The sequence below is a fragment of the Capricornis sumatraensis genome, chromosome 9, assembly GCF_032405125.1.
Source record: "Capricornis sumatraensis isolate serow.1 chromosome 9, serow.2, whole genome shotgun sequence".
Classification (NCBI taxonomy): Eukaryota; Metazoa; Chordata; class Mammalia; order Artiodactyla; family Bovidae; genus Capricornis; species Capricornis sumatraensis.
Genome location: NC_091077.1, coordinates 71,758,869 through 71,781,483, shown reverse-complemented (window position 1 = coordinate 71,781,483; position 22,615 = coordinate 71,758,869). Strand labels below are relative to the sequence as shown.

General features: G+C 42.2%; 1 protein-coding gene across 3 annotated transcripts in view; it reads left to right on the top strand.

Annotated features, from left to right (window-relative positions):
- The window catches only part of ATP10B (ATPase phospholipid transporting 10B (putative)), a 134,279-nt gene that overhangs the window by 5,600 nt on the left and 106,064 nt on the right, over nt 1-22,615 (top strand). For all 3 annotated transcript variants that reach the window (XM_068980548.1, XM_068980547.1, XM_068980549.1), the window contains one exon: nt 15,069-15,273. In XM_068980548.1, coding sequence (XP_068836649.1) covers nt 15,069-15,273 — 205 coding nt within the window. The remainder of the gene's footprint in view (nt 1-15,068; nt 15,274-22,615) is intronic.

Sequence of the window (22,615 nt, the reverse complement as noted above, 5' to 3'; positions counted from 1 at the left end):
TAACAATCCAGAGAAAAAGACATTTATTCCCAGGCCACTGGTAGAGAGGGACATAAAGGTTTTTCTTTTTTATTTTTTCAAACATATAATATCATTTTATTTTTTTCTTAATAATATAATTTCAGAGATATCTTCTCAAAATTGTTATACATCAATTTTAGTAATAATAATGGGTTTGATCATTCTTAATTATTTTAGTGAATCATAGTTTAACCCAGAGAGTATTTGAAAACCAGAATCTAAGTTCAATTTATTTCAATACTTGATTATCATAGTTGTCAGGACTTAAAAATTACTTTGGGAATGCTTATATCATGCTATATGTACTGGGGAAGACTTTTTGGTTATTGATAATATAAATACAAATTCTTATTTTTTTCAACTGAACTGTAGTTAATTCACAGTCTGTTAGTTTCAAGTATACAGCAAAATGATTCAATTATACATATCTATGTATTCTTTTTCAGATTCTTTTCCATTTATAGATTATTACAAGATGTTGAGTATAGTTACTTCTGTTATATAGTAGGTTCTTATTGTTTACATAAGGGAGTTTTGTGGTAGTATTTCCCAAAGTGTGTTCAGTGGAATGATAGTGACAAGAAGTGGTCTCTGGGAAAAAAAAAAATTCATGAACAGAGAAATGTACACTGGCCCTCCTAGACCCAGGGCTCATGAAAGACTAAGAAAAGATTACAACAAATCTGTTCATCTTTGGTTAACTCAGTGTTGTTCCAAACTTGTAAAATCTTGGAAAGATTTTATAGTATCTCAATTTGGGAAATTTTAATTTTTCCAGTATTATGAAGTAATTGACTATAAGAACCAGGCAAGTGATTAAAAGGAATGGACCAGATATAAAAAAAGAAAGTAATATTATTGACATACTGATTGATGGCAACTGACACTTGACATCAATGCTAGGATGCAAGAGGGAGTGGTGGGAACTGTGGCAAACTGAGGCGGGGCATGCATTCATCTTAGGAGACAGAACTGGCCACTGAGCTCCAGCTGCTTACCATGTGGAAAAACAGGCCTAATGTTGCCAGACTGTTTGAATGATATTAGGGGGAGCTAGAATGGCACCCCACTCCAGTACTCTTGCCTGGAAAATCCCATGGACGGAGGAGCCTGGAAGGCTGCAGTCCATGGGGTCGCTGAGGGTTGGACACGACTGAGTGACTTCACTTTGACTGCATTGGAGAAGGAAATGGCGACCCACTCCAGTGTTCTTGCCTGGAGAATCCCAGGGATGGCGGAGCCTGGTGGGCTGCCATCTATGGGGTCGCACAGAGTCAGACACGACTGAAGTGACTTAGCAGCAGCAGAAATTAACAGTTTTATTTGAAATAGCCTGATTTTTTTTGGAATGGGGTCTCTCCTGTGACTTTGTTGCTTTGTGCTAAGTCTTTGTTGCTTTGCATAGGCTTTCTCTAGTTGTGCCAAGCAGGGACTACTCTTCATTTTGATGTGTGGGCTTCTCATTGCGGTGGCTTCTCCTGTTGCGAAGCACAGGTTCTAGGGGCACAGGCTTCAGTAGTTGCCGCCCACAGGCTCATAGTAGTGGCTCTGGGCCCTAGAGCGTGTGGGCTTCAGTAGTTGTGGCACACAGGCTCAGTATTTGTGGCTTGTGAGCCCTAGAGCACACAAGCTTCAGTAGCTGTGGCAGACAGACTTAGTTGCTTCTTGGCATGTGGGATCTTCCCTGACCAGGGACTGAACCTGTATCCCCTGCACTGGCAAGTGGATTCTTACCACTGTGCCTCCAGGCAAGTTCTGAAATAACCTGATTTTTTAAGTGTTGACAACTGATACATTTTTAAAAACTTCAGACCTATTTTATTTGACCTAAAATTCTTACTTTGCCTTTGAGCCCCCTAATTTGTAACTTTCACTTTATAATATTAGAGGAAGTTAGAATCGCTGCAAAAGAATAATTAGATTCTCCTTTTGAAGATTTATCTTCAGTGAGGGAACATCTCTGTAGAGAGGTGGTATGAACTTGAAGCAAGAACGCAGGCCTTGGTGTCAGAAGGCCTATACTCTAGGCCCAGATCTATATCTAACTACTAGTGGTAGCTTAGAAAAGTCCTTGAAATCTTTGGGTCTCAGCTTCTACTTTTGTAAAACCCAGAAGTCAGACTAGATCTTGTCCTGTGGGATGAACTTTGAAAGAACAGAACCCACAGCCAATTAAACCTGGAAAATAATAATTACTTTATAAATCTCTTGAGTCAAACAAATGAACGTTAATAATAAAGATTCTGGGAGAACCTTCAGTGAGGAATTATCCAACTTTATTGAACTGTTGTGTCAGCTGAGATACTCTTTACGGCAAGAAGTGGAAACCTCAGCTCAAACACTTTTAAACAATGAAGAGATTTTGTTTCTTCAGTTCAGTTCAGTCGCTCAGTCACATCCGACTCTTTGCGACCCCGTGAATCACAGCACACCAGGCCTCCCTGTCCATCACCAACTCCTGGAGTTTACTCAGACTCACGTCCATCGAGTCAGTGATGCCATCCAGCCATCTCATCCTCGGTTGTCCCCTTCTCCTCCTGCCCGCAATCCATCCCAGCATCAGAGTCGTTTCCAGTGAGTCAACACTTCGCATGAGTTGGCCAAAGTACTGGAGTTTCAGCTTTAGCATCATTCCTTCCAAAGAAATCCCAGGGCTGATCTCCTTCAGAATGGACTGGTTGGATCTCCTTGCAGTCCAAGGGACTCTCAAGAGTCTTCTCCAACACCACAGTTCAAAAGCATCAATTCTTCAGCACTCAGCTTTCTTCAGAGTCCAACTCTCACATCCATACATGACCACTGGAAAAACCATAGCCTTGACTAGAAGGGCCTTTGTTGGCAAAGTAATGTCTCTGCTTTTGAATATGCTACCTAGGTTGGTCATAAATTTTCTTCCAAGAAATAAGCGTCTTTTAATTTCATGGCTTCAGTCACCATCTGCGATGATTTTGGAGCCCCCAAAAATAAAGTCTGACACTGTTTCCACTGTTTCTCCATCTATTTCCCATGAAATGATGGGACCGGATGCCATGATCTTCATTTTCTGAATGTTGAGCTTGAAGCCAGCTTTTTCACTCTCCTCTTTCACTTTCATCAAGAGGCTTTTGAGTTCCTCTTCACTTTCTGCCATAAGGGTGGTGTCATCTGCATATCTGAGGTTATTGATATTTCTCCCGGCAATCTTGATTCCAGCTTGTGCTTCTTCAAGTCACTACAAATGTCCTGAGGTGGGCAGGTGATCAGGCATAGTTCAGCCAGTCAATCGGTGGTATGCTAGCTGCAGCACTTAGCTGTCCTTTTCATTTGGTCCCCCTCTATGCCGTCTTTACCCTCAAGCAGATTTCCCTCATGGTAATGAGATGACTGCAGCCGCTCCAGCCTTCACATCTACATAAAATAACCCACAAAGGGAGAAACAAAAGGACTTTTGGAGGCATTCTCAGAAGGTTCAGGAATTTTACTCCCCAGATCTTCTTTACCTCTTAGTACCTTCTAGAACCCGAGAGGATCACATTCCCATCCCTTAACCAATCCTTGTGAGCAGGAGCTGAGATTATTCTAAATAAGTTATACCTGAGTCACAGAGCCCAGGAAGAAGGTTCACCTCCCTGAAAGCATATGGGCTTCCCAGGGAAGGTGAAAAATCCTAACGAAAACATGAGTCATTTCCAAGAGAAGGAGGAGCAGATGTTGGAGAGGCCACCTCCATGTCCTCAATACTGTCACCTTAAAATATTTCTGAGCTTCAAGTCCTTGTGAGTTATTTTCCACATATTAACAGGAACAGACACACTTTGGAACATTCTGTAATATAAATCCCTAAAGTTCTTCCAACCCTGAAGTGGATTAATTCTATGAAAGACCCCAGAATAGCAAGCCAGAAAATGTTAGATAAATAACTGATGATGAGGAGCATTCACTTCTACCATTCGATGGTATATGACAGAATTTCAGGCAAAGAATACAAGATCTGAGAGGACATTTTTTTTCCCTGAGAAACACTATAAAAGCTTATATCTCAAGTACCAGTTCTATCTATTTTGTCTCTGATTCACACATTTGAGGAACTGATGTCAAATGTCTTCATTTTTGTGCAGTTGAATACTAGGACCTTTAGAATTTTGCTTCCCCTAATCCCATGCATCATCCAGCCTAGACTTATTTATACTGTGAGCAAATCTTTTTGCAAACAGCAGAATCCTTGTTAACAGAATTACAATCCTGTTAGAGCATTTTCTTTTAATATAGCCACTGTGCTTGTGGTCTTAAGGTGACCCATTAATCAGATTTATGGAATGACTTCAAGGAGAGATTAGCTTCAGAATTGTATTAGCTTAGTTTCTCCCAGGGCTCAATTTAATGAATCTAGAAACCATACCCAGCAAGAGATTTGTAATTTTCCATCGAGCTTAATACATTTTTATTGGTATTCAGAAAACAGGCAAGAAGGAAGCAGAAGTGGGAAGCAAAAAAATCCGTGAAGGTTTTTGTCACCATATTGTAATGCAGTAAAAGCCTTTCAGTGTTTCAGCAGCCAAGCACACACTTATTCATCTGTTCAGCAGTCTCAAGTAGGGACCAAGTGCATGCGCGTGAACATGAAGACCCTTTGAGCCTCGAAGGGCTCTCGGTCCATAGGTCATGAGGAACTGGTAAACAACTACAGTGTCCCCTGCCTGTGGATAGAGGGTCACAGTCATGCATGGGCTGCAGGGACACATCTGCCTGCCAAAAATATCAGAGCCAGCCAAGGGAAGCCTTCCCTGAAGAGGTGACATTTCAGGAGGTCACTGAAGGATGAGCAACTTTCAAACAGGCAGAGAAAACACGTCAGCTCACAGCCTGACCTATCACCCAAAAGTGGTACCTGTGACTTATTCTGGTACCAAAAGACCAGGATCAAGAGATGTCAGGAGCTTAGGTGAGAAATGGTTCCAATTAGAAAGTTTTATTTCATTTTATTGGCCACATTCATGCAAGCTCCATGATTTGGTGATGGACAGAGAAGCCTGGCGTGCTGCAGTTCATGGGGTCACAAAGAGTTAGACACGACTGAGCAACTGAGCTGAATTGGCCACACTGTGCAGCTTTTGGAATCTTAATTCCCTGACCAGAGATCAAACCTGGGCCCAGAACAGTGAAAGCTCTGAGTCCTAACCACTGGACTGCCAAAGAATTCCCTGCAAACTTTTAAATTCTGACTTTTTACCGAAACTTGGAGATGCTCTTTTCTGTCAGTTGGCTTCTATAACATAAAAAGAATTGCCAGTGCTACAGGATTGTGGCCAGTCTTCTGAAGCATGGTCATGAAGGCTCCCAGCCACGGTGAGCTCTGTTGGAGAAGGCAGATGCCTGGCCTGCAACCTGGTTTTATTTGTATGTCAGTTTCCTTCCATGCTGGAGACCCCTGGAAACCCAGAGAGTTGAGGAGACCAGAGATCCTGATCCTGGGTCTGTCACTATTAACTCCATGACCTACTTAGGCAGTCGTGGCCCCATTTGTCTCATCTCCAGTGATCATAGTCCCTCTATGGTACATTTTGTGAAAAGATGACATGTGAAAGAGTTTGAAAGTAACAGAGCTATAAAAATAACCAGACGGTGCAGTTCCAGAGGAGGGCACATAAAGTGGCCTCCACAAGATGTTTAAAATGTGACGTCTTACTGGACACTTGGAGTCAAGGACTTTGGTGTCACACCTGGGCTTGTTTCAGAACTGCCACTTCCTAAATGCATGGACATTTGTAGTTACATGATTCCTGCAGCCTCCATTTCATCTTCTGTAAAATGGGACCAGTATTAGCACCTGTCTCCCAGGGTCATGTGGATTGAATGAAATAATCCTTATAAACTGTTAACTCAATGTCTGCACTATAATTAGCACTACATTATTATTTTTTTTATTTCCAGTCACTTCAACTCTAATTTTTTCAAAGCCAGGTCCAACCTGAACCTTCATTTTCCTTGCTACATTCTCCAGCCATACAAGTGAGGAATTGCCTGTTTTATTGGCATAGGTCACAGGCATTCACTGAATCACATTTTCCATTGGGCAAGGTAACCATGTTTTAAAAGCAGAACCTGTGTTCTGTTCTCTCATTTCTCTTTTATGTGGCAGGACTTAAAATCTGAATTTGGGAAACCCTTCTAGAACCTAGACCTCTCTCTCCCAAACCCTTTCCATAGCACTCCTGAGTACACGCAGACTGAGATTTAGATTATACAAGGGATTTAGGTGAAAGAGATGGGAATACTAGACCACCTAACCTGCCTCTTGAGAAATCTGTATGCAGGTCAGGAAGCAACAGTTAGAACTGGACATGGAACAATAGACTGGTTCCAAATAGGAAAAGGAGTACGTCAAGGCTGTATACTGTCACCCTGCTTATTTAACTTCTATGCAGAGTACATCATGAGAAACGCTGGGCTGGAGGAAGCATGAGCTGGAATCAAGATTGCCGGGAGAAATATCAATAACCTCAAATATGCAGATGATACCACCCTTATGGCAGAAAGTGAAGAGGAACTAAAAAGCCTCTTGATGAAAGTGAAAGAGGAGAGCGAAAAAGTTGGCTTCAAGCTCAACATTCAGAAAACGAAGATCATAGCATCCGGTCCCATCACTTCATGGGAAATACATGGGGAAACAGTAGAAACAGTGTCAGACTTTATTTTTGGGGGCTCCAGAATCACTCAGATGGTGACTGCAGCCGTGAAATTAAAAGACGCTTACTCCTTGGAAGAAAAGTTATGACCAACCTAGATAGTATATTCAAAAGCAGAGACATTACTTTGCCAACTAGTCAAGGCTATGGTTTTTCCTGTGGTCATGTATGGATGTGAGAGTTGGACTCTGAAGAAGGCTGAGCACTGAAGAATTGATGCTTTTGAACTGTGGTGTTGGAGAAGACTATTGAGAGTCCCTTGGACTGCAAGGAGATCCAACCAGTCCATTCTGAAGGAGATCAGCCCTGGGATTTCTTTGGAAGGACTGATGCTAAAGCTGAAACTCCAGTACTTTGGCCACCTCATGTGAAGAGTTGACTCATTGGAAAAGACTCTGATGCTGGGAGGGATTGGGGGCAGGAGGAGAAGGGGACGACCGAGGATGAGATGGCTGGATGGCATCACTGACTCGATGGACGTGAGTCTGAGTGAAATCCAGGAGTTGGTGATGGACAGGGAGGCCTGGTGTGCTGCGATTCATGGGGTCCCAAAGAGTCAGACACGACTGAGTGACTGAACTGAACTGAACTGAGGTGGCTTCATCTGTCCTAGAGCCCAGGCCAGTTATCCCAATCCAATTTCTAACACATGGTATTCTATATTAGATTATCACATTCGTGTGGCTCTTAATATTAATAGCTATTTAATCCCCATGCTATTATTATTTTCCTCCATATACCATCCCTCTGGTAAACCCAAAGGTGATGGAATGATGGACAGGGTAGAACTGAGGCTTTAACAGGGCCATCCGAACATCAAAATATACTCATAAATTTTTCACCTTAAAGCTACTTTCCTGGGTTTGCTTCAAGTGTTATATGAAGTAATGCACGTAAAATGCTTAGTATAGTGGCTGGCATTCAGTAGCCATCAGCAAATGTTGGCTAAGATATTACTAAGGATAGTTCTATAACCTTGATAGCCAGGAGTCACCATAAGCTTGATCCAAGTGAAGTGAGAGTCAGTCGTGTCCAACACATTGCTACCCCCATGGACTGTATAGAATTATCCAGGCCAGAATACTAGAGTAGGTAGCTGTTCCCTTATCCAGGGGATCTTCCCAACTCAGGGATCAAACCCAGGTCTCTCACATTTCAGGCAGATTCTTTACCAGCTGAGCCACCAGCGAAGCCCAGGGGAGTAAGAAAGATGGACCATTGGCTGGGTATTTGAACTGCATGGAAGAAGACAAACTCTTTATCATAAAGCTTGAATCCAAGCTCTAATAACAAAGCAAAATAGGTCTGCAGGAAGAATCTGAAAAATGCACATAACAGAGAAACATAGTGTCATTTGAGGCATGACCATTAAACGTGCCACTGGCTGAGTTGACAGACCAGCAGACCGCTGCATCCACCCTGAGGCTCTTTGCTCTGCATTTGGCACCAGCCAAATAGACGCCCTCTCTGAAGCATTGGTTTTGCAAGGGCCCACCCCACTCCCACAGCCTCACCCTGCACTCACAGTGGGCCATAAACTATTTGGGCCAATTCAGCTTATCATGTCAGGTTTGAATGCATTAGGTTCTCCCCCAAATTCAATGGGTAGAAGAATCATAAAACAAGAATCCCAGTGTCCCCAAACCTCTGGACTCCTGTCAACAGGCATGATTTGTATCTGAGCAGATGACGATTTGTAGCCTCTGTCTCGCCATGATGGAGCTCACAATTCCAAAAGCTGAGGCTCCTGTTCTCAACCGCTGTTATTGGCTTCATTTATGCCACCAGATGCTGAGGCTTCATCTCCTTTGTATTCACTCTCCAACAGAACCAAGAGACCAGGTGGAGCCAGGAAGCCCCCACAGCTGTCATTCCTGTGTCCTGGTAGATGTACCTGTGTGACCTTACACAAGTTGGATAACCTTTCTGGGCCTAAGTTTCCTCATCTATGAAACAGAGATAGCAGTAATAATACAATAAAAGTAGGCACTTAAATGGTAATATAGGTTAAGTGCCGTAGGCCTTAGTTTTTTAGGAAACCAACAAATTGTCTATCAGAGTGGCTGTTCCATTGTACCATTCAAAATGGCTGTACCATTCCTACAAACAATGTATGAGACTGCCTGTTGCTCAGCTTCCTCACCTGGTTTTTTTTTTTTTTAAAAAAAACCTTTTTGGGCTTGGGGAAAATGTTTGGATTTTTAAAGTTTCTTTAAATGTGTTTGCACATTATGTGTCTGAACCCAATTCATGGAATGTAATCACAGACATAAAGTGGGCATCCCAGTAGCATGAAGAAGAAAATGCTGTGTTGTTAGTGTTCAGGATTTGTGTATTCAAATAGGGATGTACGATATCTCATTTTAATTTGCATTTCTCTGATGACAGATGATGTGGAGCTCTTTGTATGCTTATTTGACATCTGTATATCTTCTTTGCTGAGGTGTCTGTTTAGGTCTCTTGTCCATTTTTTAATTGGGTTGTTTGTTCTTATCGTTGAGTTTTAAGAGCTTTCCTGGTGGCTCAGATGGTAAAGAATCCGCCTGCAATGCAGGAGACCCAGGTTTGATCCCTTGAGAAAGGAATGGTTACCCACTCTAGTATTCTTGCCTGGGGAATCCCATGGACAGAGGAGCCTGGTGGGCTACAGTCCATGGGGGTTGCAAAGAGTCGGACACTGAGTGACTAACACTTAAGAGTTCTTGTATGTTTCAGATAACAATCCTTTATCAAATGTGTCTTTTGCAAAACACATATTTTGTCCCAGATAGTGGCTTGTGTTCTCATTCTCTTACCATCATTTTTCATATAACAGAAATTTTTTATTTTAATGAAATCCCAATTATCAATTACTTCTTTCATGAAAAGTGCCTATGGTGTTTACCTGAAAAGTCATCGTCATACCAAAGGTCATCTAGGTTTTCTGCTATGTTGTCTTCTTGGAGTTTTATAATTCTGCATTTTACGTTTAGGCCTGTGATCCATTTTGAGTTGATTTTTGTGAAGAGTACAAGATCTGTGTCTGGATTCTATTTTGTTCTTTTTTGTCATTTGAATGTCCACTTGTTCCAGCACCATTTGTTGAAAAGATTATCTTTGCTCAGTTGTATCGCCTTTGCTCCTTTGTCAAAGGTCAGCTGACTACAATTATGTGAATCTATTTCTGGGCTATCTATTCTGTTCTATTGATCTATTAGTCTGTTCTTTGGCCAATACTGCATTGTCATGATTACTGTAGCTTTACAGTAAGTCTTAAAGCTAGTTGGCCTTTTTTGGCTCTTGATATTTAGAACTATTCATAGTTTTTCAACATCCTCAAAAACTTGGTGGGAAGCCCTGATTTTAAGGCTATATATTTCTGAGAATTTGCTCAGTAACCAGCATTCAGAGTCCTTAGTCTTCCACAGGCTAAATTTGGCCCTTCTTTTGGGGCTTGGGGAAAATGTTTAGATTTTTAAAGTTTAAATGTGTTTGCACATTATGTGTCTGAACCCAACTCATGAAATGTAATTGCAGACATAAAGTGGGTATCCCAATAGCATGAAGAAGAAAATGCTGGGGCAACAGTGGTGGCTAGCCCTCCTCATAACATTAGCAATCATTGTCATCAGCAGCATAAAAGCAGCTTGTATTTAGTGAGTCCTTACTAAGTGCAAAACCGAGCTCTCAGTCCCTTACATGGGTCATCTCACTAATCCTTTTAAACACCCTCTGAGGCAAATACATGTATTACCTTCAACTGAAGATAGTCTCTGAAAGATTAAGTTACTTCCCCAAGGTCACACAGGTAGTAGTGGTAAACTTGAGATTCAGGCCCACTCTTAGTTCCTATACTGCACTCATTCTCACTGGCTTCCCCTTTCACCCTGGGGTAATGACACGGACTCTTTGGGGCATGACATGCCAGCTTCTTGGACAGTCCAGGTCAGCTCATCCTATACCAGGTGGGAAATCCTGCAGACAACTAAGCTTCTTGATAAATCCCCTCTACTCTAGTTCCTTAAAACATAAGACCTTCATGTGTGTGCATGCTAAGTTGCTTCAGTCACGTCCAACTCTTTGCGACCCCACCAGGCTCTTCTGTCCATGGGATTCTCCAGGCATGAATACTGGAGTGGGTTGTCATGCCCTCCTCCAGGGGATCTTCCTGACCCAGGGACTGAACTCACGTCTCTTATATCTCCTGCATTGGCAGGTGGGTTCTTTACCACTAGTGCCACCTGGGGAACCCCAAACCCAAATAGTACTTGAGAAATGGGACCTTAAACACCCTCTCCTCCTCCATTCTCCACCTTTCACCTGCTTCCCCACAGGATCTAGTTGTTTACAAACCTCTCATGCTGTTTATTTACCTCTTAATAAGCCCTAACTCCTCTCAGAAAGCCATTTAGCACTGCACCACTTAATTTCTCCCCGAGGCAGAATCTGCCAGATGGAGTCTTTGTCCGCAGCCATGTTGATTTGTCTTATTTTTAAACAGCAGTGAACATGCCACGAAACTAAAATAGCAATCAGTTCCCAGGTGTGGACTCACTGAGCATGTGGGAAAGGATCAGGAGCGTGTGGCTGTGTCCACCCAGGGGCATCTGTTCCAAATGGGCCGGATTAACCAGGGAATGACTCCCGCAGGTGGCTCCCAGCCAGCTGCTGGCCACATCTGGGCATCCCTCAGTGCAGAAGCGTACCACTTTTCTACCTCAGTGGGATTCAGCCACTCAGCACCTCCTGGGGCTGGATCCCAGGGCTGTGCACTCTTGCCTGTTCCACAGTTATATTTCTAACAGTTGAGAAGACAGAGTGGGTCCCCAGGGGATCAGAAAATCAGCACAGAATAACCCAGTGCAAGAAAGAAATGTCTCCAATGTCACTTTTTTTAATCCCCAATTTCCTATAAAATCTAACTCCATTTCTATAACATTACTATGTTTGGGTCAATCGATATAAATATAATTCAAATTCTATACCAGCTAAATTACTAAATTATGTCCCCCCCAAAAAAATTTTAAACACCCTCCCCCAAATCTGTTGCTTCCTTAGCTTCTGTGCTCCTGGACACGACAGGATATATGCCTGCAGGTGTATGAGCCTCTGTTTGAGCAGCATGACCTGGAGGTGGGCAATCTCTGTTTGGGAGAGGGTAAGCCTACAACAGGGACTGAAAGTGTTCTTCAGCACTGCGTGTCATCTTAAGGAAGAGAAGATTACATCTAAAGGAAACACAGGTGATTGTTACCAGGACAGCAGTACTGAACAGGACTTCCCTGGGATCCAAGGAATGATGGAATAAAGTTAGAGACCAGCCTGATGTGTAGCTTCTTGTGTGGTTCCATTGATCTTGCGATACCTATCATCACCATGGGAACTGACAAGACAACACTCCAGCCTAACTGACAGAAGTGACTCCTCATGATTATCTATATAGATATAGATATTTATGTTTCATAATTCATCTGCATAACCATGGAATAAAGTTAGAGACCAGCCTGATGTGTAGTGTCTTGTGTGGTTCCATTGATCTTGCGATAGCTATCATCACCATGGGAACTGACAAGACAACACTCCAGCTTAACTCACAGAAGTGACTCCTCATGATTATCTGTATAGATATAGATATTTATGTTTCATAATTCATCTGCATAACCTCCATCTTCCATTCTCTTAATAACTCACAACTCATAATAAGTAATGCATGCGTGCTCAGTTGTGTCCGACTCTCTGCGACCCTATGGACTGTAGCTCTCCAGGCTCCTCTGTCCATGGGGTTTTCCAGGCAAGAACACTGGAGTGGGTTTCCATTTCCTCCTCCAGTAATAAACAGTGGAGTCCTTTGTTAGAAGGAAGAAGAATGAGATTCAATATTGATGGGTAGAGGTGTGTTGGCCTGCCTTTGGTATGTCTATGTATATGGCACTCACTCCCAACTAGCTTTTGCAAACCTCCTGAACCATCATTCTCTGAAAGTATTGGCAGTTAGAATATTGCTCAGAGTCAGTGCTGTTCTCATGAAATCCCATCTCAAGTACCAAGCAGAGTGCTGAGGTCACCTTTGGGAGTGGGCCATTCCCAAAGGACAGAAGTCAAAGGTGGGAAGTGGAGAAGAATATAGACAAGTTGAATGGCAATCATTTGGAGCAATTTTGCTGTATTATTCAAGAATATTTTTTTTTAAGTGCCCTCTCACAAAGGGGGAAAAAAAGAAAAAACAATAGAGAAAGCCTCCCTCCTTTACCACATAAGATCCTTTTCCCATGGAAAGTATCTGCCATTCCAATTTCTTTAAGTAGCCTTAAATTTGGACATTTAACAGGTGTTCCCAAGGCTACTCTAAAGAAAAAAAGTTTTCCTGAATCAGCATATAAGTGTTTCTCTGAAATTGCAGTGAGAAACAAATCTGGGAAAACTATTCTTCATGGAAAAAAAAAATTAAAAATAACATAGAGAAGCAGGAGAGCATAAAACAAGCTGAGGGAATGAAAAGGGCTTAGAAACCTACATTTTCCATTAAAAGAATTACTGAAATGCTGCAGATACACTGCCCTTAAAATGCTCAGAAGTGGTCTCCATTGGGACAATATTGCCCACCAATTAGTTTAACCAGTGGCTGCTGCACTGTGGGCACTTCCGAAGAATTCTATGGGTCTTGAGAGTTTTAAGACTGCTCCCTAATTGCAATTCCTGATTATTTTATAGACTTTGATCAGATCTTCTCTTGGATGGCCTTCCAAAAGGCTTCCAAAGGATATACATCTATTTCAGGAAAGTGAGGGGAGTCCTTCACACAGATCTTTTATGACAAGGAAAATGCAGTCTTAGGAGGGCTTGCTCAGGGTTTTCTAGAGTCCCCCAAAGAAAGGAGAAAGCTCAAACCTTTATCTTCAGTCTGAGGAGAAAAGTGACATTCCAGTCACATCTCTCTGTCTGCGGAAGAGTGGTCTTGTCATGCTCAGGGCAGCTCAGATTTCTACAGAAACAGAAGCAACAGCATACCCAGAGGGGCTCAGCATCCATGGAGAAAAACAGCAAAGGAGAGCTGCCTTTCCAGGCCTGGCTGGGCTCAGAGATGTTCACCTGCAAGCCAGCTGAGCCTAATTCCAAAGAACCACATCTGGAATATAGGTTTGGTCCCAAATCTCACATTTAAAGAGATTTCCAAGCAGTCTTAAAAGAGCCCTCACTTCTGGACAGATCTGGAAACTATGCCACCCATAATAATTGAGAGCACTTAGAAAGTTAAATTTGACTTGGCAAGTCCAAAAGCCTTCAGAGCATGCCTGATGAATACTTCAAAATATTTCTTAAATGGCAGGAAATGGAATAAATCAGATTGCCTAGGAGAACGGAATGAGTTCAATATTTGGTTAATCAGAAGGAAGAATTTGTAAAATGAGGGTTCTTGGAGATGAAATGTATTGCCTTGGGGAATAACAAGTCTCTTTGCTGGGGTTATAATAGCTGACGCTGCCATTTCACTGGAGAAGAAAGAGGGGAATGTCTTCGAGGAGGTAGGATACCTGTGCAGCAGTGAAAACTGGGTTTGGGGTCAAGGTGGACCCAGACTCAGGGTCCAGCTCTGTTTTTGTAAAACTTTGGGAAATTTCCTCTATACCCTCCATTCCCTCTTTGTGAAATGGGTATAATAATATCTTCTTCAATAGATTATTATGCAAGCAAATGAAACACTAATTTATACCGGTGCTTAGCATGGTAGAAATGCTAGATTCACAGTTGTTGCTGCCCTGATCATTGCGTAAGCTCTGATAAACTGGATGGGAAGAGCAAGTGCATCATTTCTCAGACCTTCTTTAGCCCTCTGACCCTGTGATCGGTGTGGGGCCCATCCTGTCAATGTTCCTGGTGCCGTCTCCCTAATTCCCTGTTTCCTATTTCAGCACCCTTCGGATCTTCCTAGACAGTGGGCTATATTCTCACCTTTCTAATGCCACTCTCCACCTATAACCAGAAGCCCTATGTCCTGTGCTCCAGTCTGTTATAGCCCTGCTTTCCTCAGTGATAACTGGGTATTCTGGGAAGTGAAGTTTATAAAGAATATGATGTTAATATGCATATATGGTCCCCTTCTCCTTTAAATTTTTTCTCCTGCCAGGATGCAAGGGCTGAGCACAGCAACCAGTCAAGAGCCAGCAGTGAGTCAAAACTCCACATGGTCATCAGGAGAGATCTTTGCTAGGGGAATACTGTAGATCATGCTTAGCTTTTCTAGAGATGTTGCTAGTGGTCATTTGGGGCACGAAGAATACACAGCAGTCTCGTGACAGGTTGATTGGGGGATATTAGGTACGGGGAGGGGGACTTTTCCATTCATTCATTTATGTTCTGAGAACCTTAGCATATGCTCTGACCCCTGTCTTTCTCCCACCCCAGGAAAGAGCAGGGCTACGTGCAGAAGTGCTGGAAGGATGTACGTGTGGGGGACTTCATCCAGATGCACTGCAACGAGATCATCCCAGCCGACATACTCCTCCTCTTCTCCTCGGACCCCAGTGGGGTCTGCCATCTGGAAACTGCCAACTTGGATGGAGAGACCAACCTCAAACAGAGGCGGGTTGTGAAGGGCTTCTCACAGCAGGTAGGGCTCTTTCTAAGATAAGGTCTTTAACTGGAGGGCCAGGGGAAGATGTCAGCCAACTCTGCTTGGAAATTGGGTTCAATCTGGTGGGTAGAGGAGAAGGTAGTAGATGCCTCCTTTCCCAAGCATTTCGTTGTTGTTTTCAGTCACTGATTCATGCCCGATTCTTTCTGACCCCATGGTCTACAGCACGCCAGGGTCCACACCAGGGTTTGTATCCTTCAGCGTTTGCTCAAATTCACGTCCTTTGAGTTGGTGATGCCATCCCACTATCTCATCCTCTCAGCCCCTTCTCTTCCTGCCCTCAATCTTTCCCAGCATCAAGGTCTTTTCCAATGAGTCAGTGCTTCGCATCGGGTGGCCAAAGTATTGGAGCTTCAGCATCAGTCCCTACAATGAATATTCAGGGTTAATTTCCTTTAGGATTGACTGGTTTCATCTCCTTGCTATCCATGGAACTCTCAAGAGTCTTCTTCAGCACCATGGTTCAACAGTATCAACCCTTTGGCACTCAGCCTCCTTTATGGTCCAACTCTGACATCCATATATGACTACCATAGCTTTGACTATATGGACTTTTGTTGGCAAAGTGATGTCTCTGTTTTCTAGTATTCTGTCTAGGTTTGTCATAGCTTTTCTTCCCAGAAGCAAGTGTCCATTAATTTCAAGGCTTCAGTCACACAATCTTTCCAGCAACTCTCTAAGATAAACATCATCCCCTTCTCACAGATGGGGAAACTGAGGCTTGGGAAAGTAAATAACTTGCTGAAACCCTCAGAGTCCTTAAAAGGGGACCCGTGTGTTTAGTTGAAGAAACTGCTCTTTGCTCTAAACCAAGGAGTCTAGTATCTGCTCAGTTACTTTTGAGATCAGCCCACTTTTCTGTGCTTATCCGATCCCCACTCATCCTGTCCAGATCAGCTCCAGCAATTTCTCCCTCTATGAATTTTTTTTAGTACTCCTTTGACACCAGCATAAAAGCAGCAAGGTATCATGAATGGTTTTTCCATTTTGTATGTCTTACCTTCGTGACAGTACTGAAATCTCTTTAAGAACAGGGAATGATCATAAACATTTTAATTTAATCCCTGCTTGGACATCATGGAGAAATCATGATTGTTTTGTGGTTAAGAACCCAGGCTATAGAGTCTGGCAGAGCTGAACTCAAAACCCAACCCTACCATTTTTTAACTGCCTCACCCTTTATTCCCTCATCTGGAAAATGGACACAAAAATAGTATCCTTTCTATAGCATGCTTCTGAAGACTGAATTGTTACCGAACCAAACTTGATTCTGCTTGCCCATGTGCTGTAGAGTCAATCTACTGATGCTGGGTCATAGTGAAGGAAAACACAGCATTTATTCTAAGGCTTCATACAAGTAGTCCAGGACAGCTAGTGCTCAAAAGGCCCACATTCCCTGATGGGTTTCCGGATAACATTTTTGTTTAGTTAATTTTTATTGGTGTATAGTTGCTTTACAATGTTGTGTTAGTCTCTACTGTACCACAAAGTGAATCAGTTATACATATACATGTATCTCCTCTTTTTTAGATTGCCTTTTCATTTAGGTCACAATAGACCACTGAGTAAAGTTCCCTGTGCTATACAATAGGTTCTGATTAGTTATCTATTTTATACATAGTATCAATAGTGTGTTTGTCAATTCCAATCCCCCAGTTCATCCCACCCACCCCTTCCCCGCTTAGTTTCCAGACATTTGCTCTCTGTGCCTGTGTCTCTTTTCTGCTTTGCAAATAAGATCATCTATACCATCTTTTCTAGATTCCACATAGATGTGTTAATACCCGGTGTTTGTATGACAGTCTCTAGGTGCATCCACATCTCTGCAAATGACCCAGTTTTGTTCCTCTTTATGGCTGAGTAATATTCCATTGTATATATGTACCACATTTTATTTATCCATTCCTCTGTTGACAGACATTGAGGTTCCTTCCGTGTCCTGGCTACTGTGAATAGTGCTGCAGTGGACACTGGGCTGCATGTGTCTTATTATAGTTTTCTCTGGGTACATCCCCAGTAATAGGATTGCTGGGTCATGTGATAGTTCTATTTTTAGTTTTTTAAGGAACAGAATGGCATTTTAAAGCCTAAGTAAGGGAAGGGGGATAGGGTATGTGATCAGCTTATGCACAATTCTCTGATTGGTTGGTGGTAAGATAACAGGGCAGTATCACAAGGGTTATCAATCCACAGTCCCCTGGGCTATGTGCTGTAGACCTCAGGGCTATGTCCTCATGGTCATTAAGCAATTCACATCTTCCATTTGGTGGGGGCTTTCATGTCAACAACTCAGGAAATGTACATCAGAAACTATTATATAGGTACTTCAGTTCAGTTCAGTCGCTCAGTCATGTCCGACTCTTTGCGACCCCATGAATCTCAGCACGCCAGGCCTCCCTGTCCATCACCAACTCCCAGAGTTCACTCAAACTCACATCCATCAAGTTGGTGATACCATCCATTCATCTCATCCTCTGTCGTCCCCTTCTCCTCCTGCCCCTAGTCCCTACCAGCATCAGGGTCTTTTCCAATGAGTCAACGCTTTGCATGAGGTGACCAAAGTATTGGAGTTCCAGCTTCAGCATCAGTCCATCCAATGAACACCCAGGACTGATCTCCTTTAGGATGGACTGGTTGGATTTCCTTGCAGTCCAAGGGACTCTCAAGTGTCTTCTCCAACACCACAGTTCAAAAGCATCAATTCTTCGGTGCTCAGCTTTCTTCACAGTCCAACTCTCACATCCATACATGACCACTGGAAAAACCATAGCCTTGATTAGACAAACCTTTGTTGGAAAAGTAATGTCTCTGCTTTTGAATCGGAGAAGGCAATGGCACCCCACTCCAGTACTCTTGCCTAGAAAATCCCATGGACGGAGGAGCCTGGAAGACTGTAGTCCATGGGGTCGCTGAGAGTCAGACAGGACTGAGCGACTTCACTTTCACTTTTCACATATGCTATCTAGGCTGGTCATAACTTTCCTTCCAAGGAGTAAGCTTCTTTTAATTTCATGGCTACAGTCACCAACTGCAGTGATTTTGGAGCCCCCCAAAATAAAGTCTGACATTGTTTCCACTGTTTCCCCATCTATTTCCCATGAAGTGATGGGACCAGATGCCATGATCTTCGTTTTCTGAATGTTGAGCTTTAAGTCAACTTTTTCACTCTCCTCTTTCACTTTCATCAAGAGGCTTTTTAGTTCCTCTTCACTTTCTGCCATAAGGGTGGTGTCATCTGCATATCTGAAGTCATTGATATTTCTCCCAGCAATCTTGATTCCAGCTTGTGCTTCTTCCAGCCCAGCATTTCTCATGATGTACTCTGCATAGAAGTTAAATAAGCAGGGTGACAATATACAGCCTTGATATACTCCTTTTCCTATTTGGAACCAGTCTGTCATTCCATGTCCAGTTCCAACTGTTGCTTCCTGACCTGCATATAGGTTTCTCAGGAGGCAGGTCAGGTGGTCTGGTATTCCCATCTCTTTCAGAATTTTCCACAGTTTATTGTGGTCCACATAGTCAAAGGCTTTGGCATAGTCAATAAAGCTGAAATAGATGTTTTTCTGAAACTCTCTTGCTTTTTTGATGATCCAGCAGATGTTGGCAATTTGATCTCTGGTTCCTCTGCCTTTTCTAAAACCAGCTTGAACATCTGGAAGTTCACGGGGTACTTCAGAAAGGAACTAAAGCAGAGGATATGGTGCAAGGGTTGACGCCAGTATGACCCCATAAAGTCCTGCTCAGTTATAAAATGATAGGTACATGAATTACTTAGCATGAAGCTAGGCACATAGTAAGAGACCAATAAATAGTTGGCAGTAAATATAAGTGCCATTCATAGGCAATATGTGTTGACTAATTGAAACTAGGTGTGAAAAATTCCAATTTTCAATTAAATTCTGGGAGCAGAGCAGTAAAACTTGTATGCATTTACAAATCTCCCTTCAGGCTGCCTACCCCCACAGCCTCCCCACAAATCTGAGTCCTTTTACTCTCTTGGGTAGTTATCTAGTGTCGCTGCTTCACCCAGTTACTTCTCTTGTTTATTGTTGGCAGCAGCCCCAAGCTGTTTCTTATGTATTAATTAGTCTGATGGTTTGGGATTTGACCAGAATGAAGAGCTGGATGAAAGGGTCATTCACACTCCACTGCTATAAACCAGCCAACTCAAATTAATCACATCTCTCAAACTCTAACCCTGACTTCTCTTAGGATACTTGATGTAATGATTTACAAAAAAATAAAATTCATTTGTAAAGGGTATAAGATTTTTCTGATCTTGAAAGTTTTCAGAATTCTCTATTCTATTTCAATAACTGACTCTCCCTCTCAATTTGCTTAAGTGTGCTTTTCTATTTATATAAGAACAGTGATAATAGTACTACTAATAATGCATTCTTAAATTAATCTTTATTGGAGTATAGTTGCTTTACAATGTTGTGTAATACCTCCTGTACGGTAAAGTGAGTCAGCTATATGTATACACATATCCCCCTCCTTTTCGATTTCCTTCCCACTCAGGTCAGCCTGGGGCATTAAGCAGAGTTCCCTGTGCTCTACAGTCGGTTCTCATCAGTCATCTATTTTATACATAGTTATTCCCACAGCCCCTCCGCCTTGGTATTTATGCATTTGTTCTCTATGTCTGTGTCTATATTTCTGCTTTCTAATGCACCTTTTTAAAGTCCTTTTACACATAAGACAGATGAGGCACAGAGAAGTGAAGTAACTTATCCAAGGTCATCGAGCTGGGAAGTACTGGAATCACAATGCAAAGCCAAGTTTGTCCAGTCTCAGCTTTTAAAATGTGTAGTAGCTCTTTTCCCTGGTCCTTTGGCTCTCACTCAGCTTTTACCCAGAGTTGCTTACTTGAAAGCACACATGTGTCATTTTCAATATTTCTTTCCACTTTTAAGTAACAAGAGGCAGGAATGGTAAAAGCAGACCTAGCCAGATCCCAGGGGAGGAGGAATTTTAGCTGCTCTTTGCTCTCTTGCTTCTCCCTATGTCTTTAATGCAGAAAGATTTCTGAATATGGATAGAATTCTCTTCTAACTCTATGTATAATATGTCTCAAATATGTTGAACAAAGATGTCCATGAGAGTTGTGAGAAAAAATACATATTGCCCTGTCAAGTAAGATCAGACGATAATAGGTTTCAAGTTTTCAAATAGTGTGTATTGCAGACCTTCTCAGATACTTTAATAACCCCCAAGGAGGAGGGGTCAGGGAAGGTTCTAGTATGTAACATTTCTAATTATTTAACCACAGAAACCTTTTATTGCAAGAACCATATACCAGGACTACTGTAGGAGAGGTGGGATCACAACTTAGAGATTTGCCTTAAATGCACTGAAGGTGTTTCAGATGTATCATAGCCATCACAGGGAGAAACATTTTCATATATACATATATCCTTCCCCTTTATCATCACCAAATTATAATTCATGGGATCTGGGCATGCATACTTTTTAAATGTTCTCCCAAATGATAATATGAACCTACAACCACTTCCTTAAAAATCTATATAAGAAAAGGAAGGTGCTACTTCCAAAAAAATTTCATTGTAATAATGAAAATAAAGCCATCATCTATAGACATCTTACATGTGCTAGCATTTTTGTGCCCATTTTCTTTTGTCCTCGTGACCACTCTGTGAGGTAGCCGTTTCTCCATCTGATGATGAAAATCTGGGGGTACAGAAAAGGCAAATTGCACCACTTGTCTCAGAGAAGACTTTGAACCTGCAAAAGTGGTTTGTTTGGAAATTTAAGTAATTAAAGTCTTCTGTTAGCTTCTTATTCCTATTGGCTATGAGACTTTTATCTTTTCAAAAGGGAGTGTTTACTAATTGCAAAGATTTCTAGAAACTCCCAACTCTACATCATATACTTACACCCATTTTCACCACTGAGTTCGGTTAATTCAAAGTCAGTAAGACAAACTTTGTCCCAGCTGCCCTAGATCAGCATTTCTCAAGGTGGAGTCTGCCAAACCCTATCTCAGACAGTTCTTAAAAAACAAGGTCCATGGTCAAATCTGATTGAGCGGCCCATGTCCTGTCAACCCCTCGTAGAGGTTCCATTGTCCAGAATATGTTAAGATCTCAGAGAAGGCCTGGAGGGAGGAGGTCAATTAATCTTTCTTTAACTCTGAGCTTTCCAAACTAATTTAACCTCAGAACCATTTGGGGCACAATAATTTTTCTCCTTCCTATGGAAGCTGGAGGAAAATATTAATCTGCAGTGTGGGGAACCACATGATCACATCAGCTGAAGAGTGACACAGAGGCCAACCATCGTCACAGCTTAGGCAGCTCATCCTTGCCTTTCCTGTCTAGGTTCAGAGAAATTATAAACATGAAAGAGCTTCTCTAAAGGATCTTCCTTCTGTGACACAACACGTCATCCTCAAGCCTGCCAGAGAGTTAGTTTCAAAATCCTTTTCTCAGAATGCAACTTGGACCAACCAAGTCAGGGTATATAGAACATTTACCAAAGCCAAGGAATCGGAAATGAATTCTTCCAATTAGTATTTCGAGCAATTTCCTAGTTATCCTTTATCCAAACCACTGAAGACCAAAGTCCGACTGAAGTGCCTGTGAGATCATTTCCCAGTGACACAGAACTTACGAAACCCAGTAGACAGGAATCAGCCTCTTCAGCACTGCCTGAAAGCCTGCCAGATGCAAAATTTCAGGCCCCATCCCAAACTGAACCAGAATCTGGAGTTTAAGAATTTCTAGGTGATTCACGCGCACATTAAAGTCTGAAAGCAGTGGCCTAGGGCATCACTGATTAATGTAATTAATAATTGTGCTTATCTTTTTCATTGCCCAGGTAAAGATTCATGACTGAGTGACTTTCACTTCACTTTCATCTTTTTTATGCCTAAAATAGTGGCTGCTGTGTCCATGCTCTAGTCGTGTCTGACTCTTTGCAACCCCATGAACTGTAACCCACCAGGTTCTTCTGTCCATGGGATTTCCCAGGCAAGAATACTGGAGTGGGTTGCCATTTCCTTCTCTGGGGGATCTTTCTGGCCCAGGGATGTGATCAAACCCACATCTCTTGTGTCTCCTGCACTGCAGGAAGATTCTTTTCCACTGGGCCACCTGAGAAGCCCAAAATAGTAGCAATAATTCCTTAATCTCAACTTTTAAGTCAGTGTTCAGTATTTTCAGTTTGCTTGAACAAGGATCAAAATAAGGTCAAATACTAAGATTACTTTCTTAAATCTTTTACTTTATAGTTTCTCTTCCCAGCTTTCTCTTTTTTTCCCCCTTGCATATTTAGTTTTTACTGCTGAATAAAC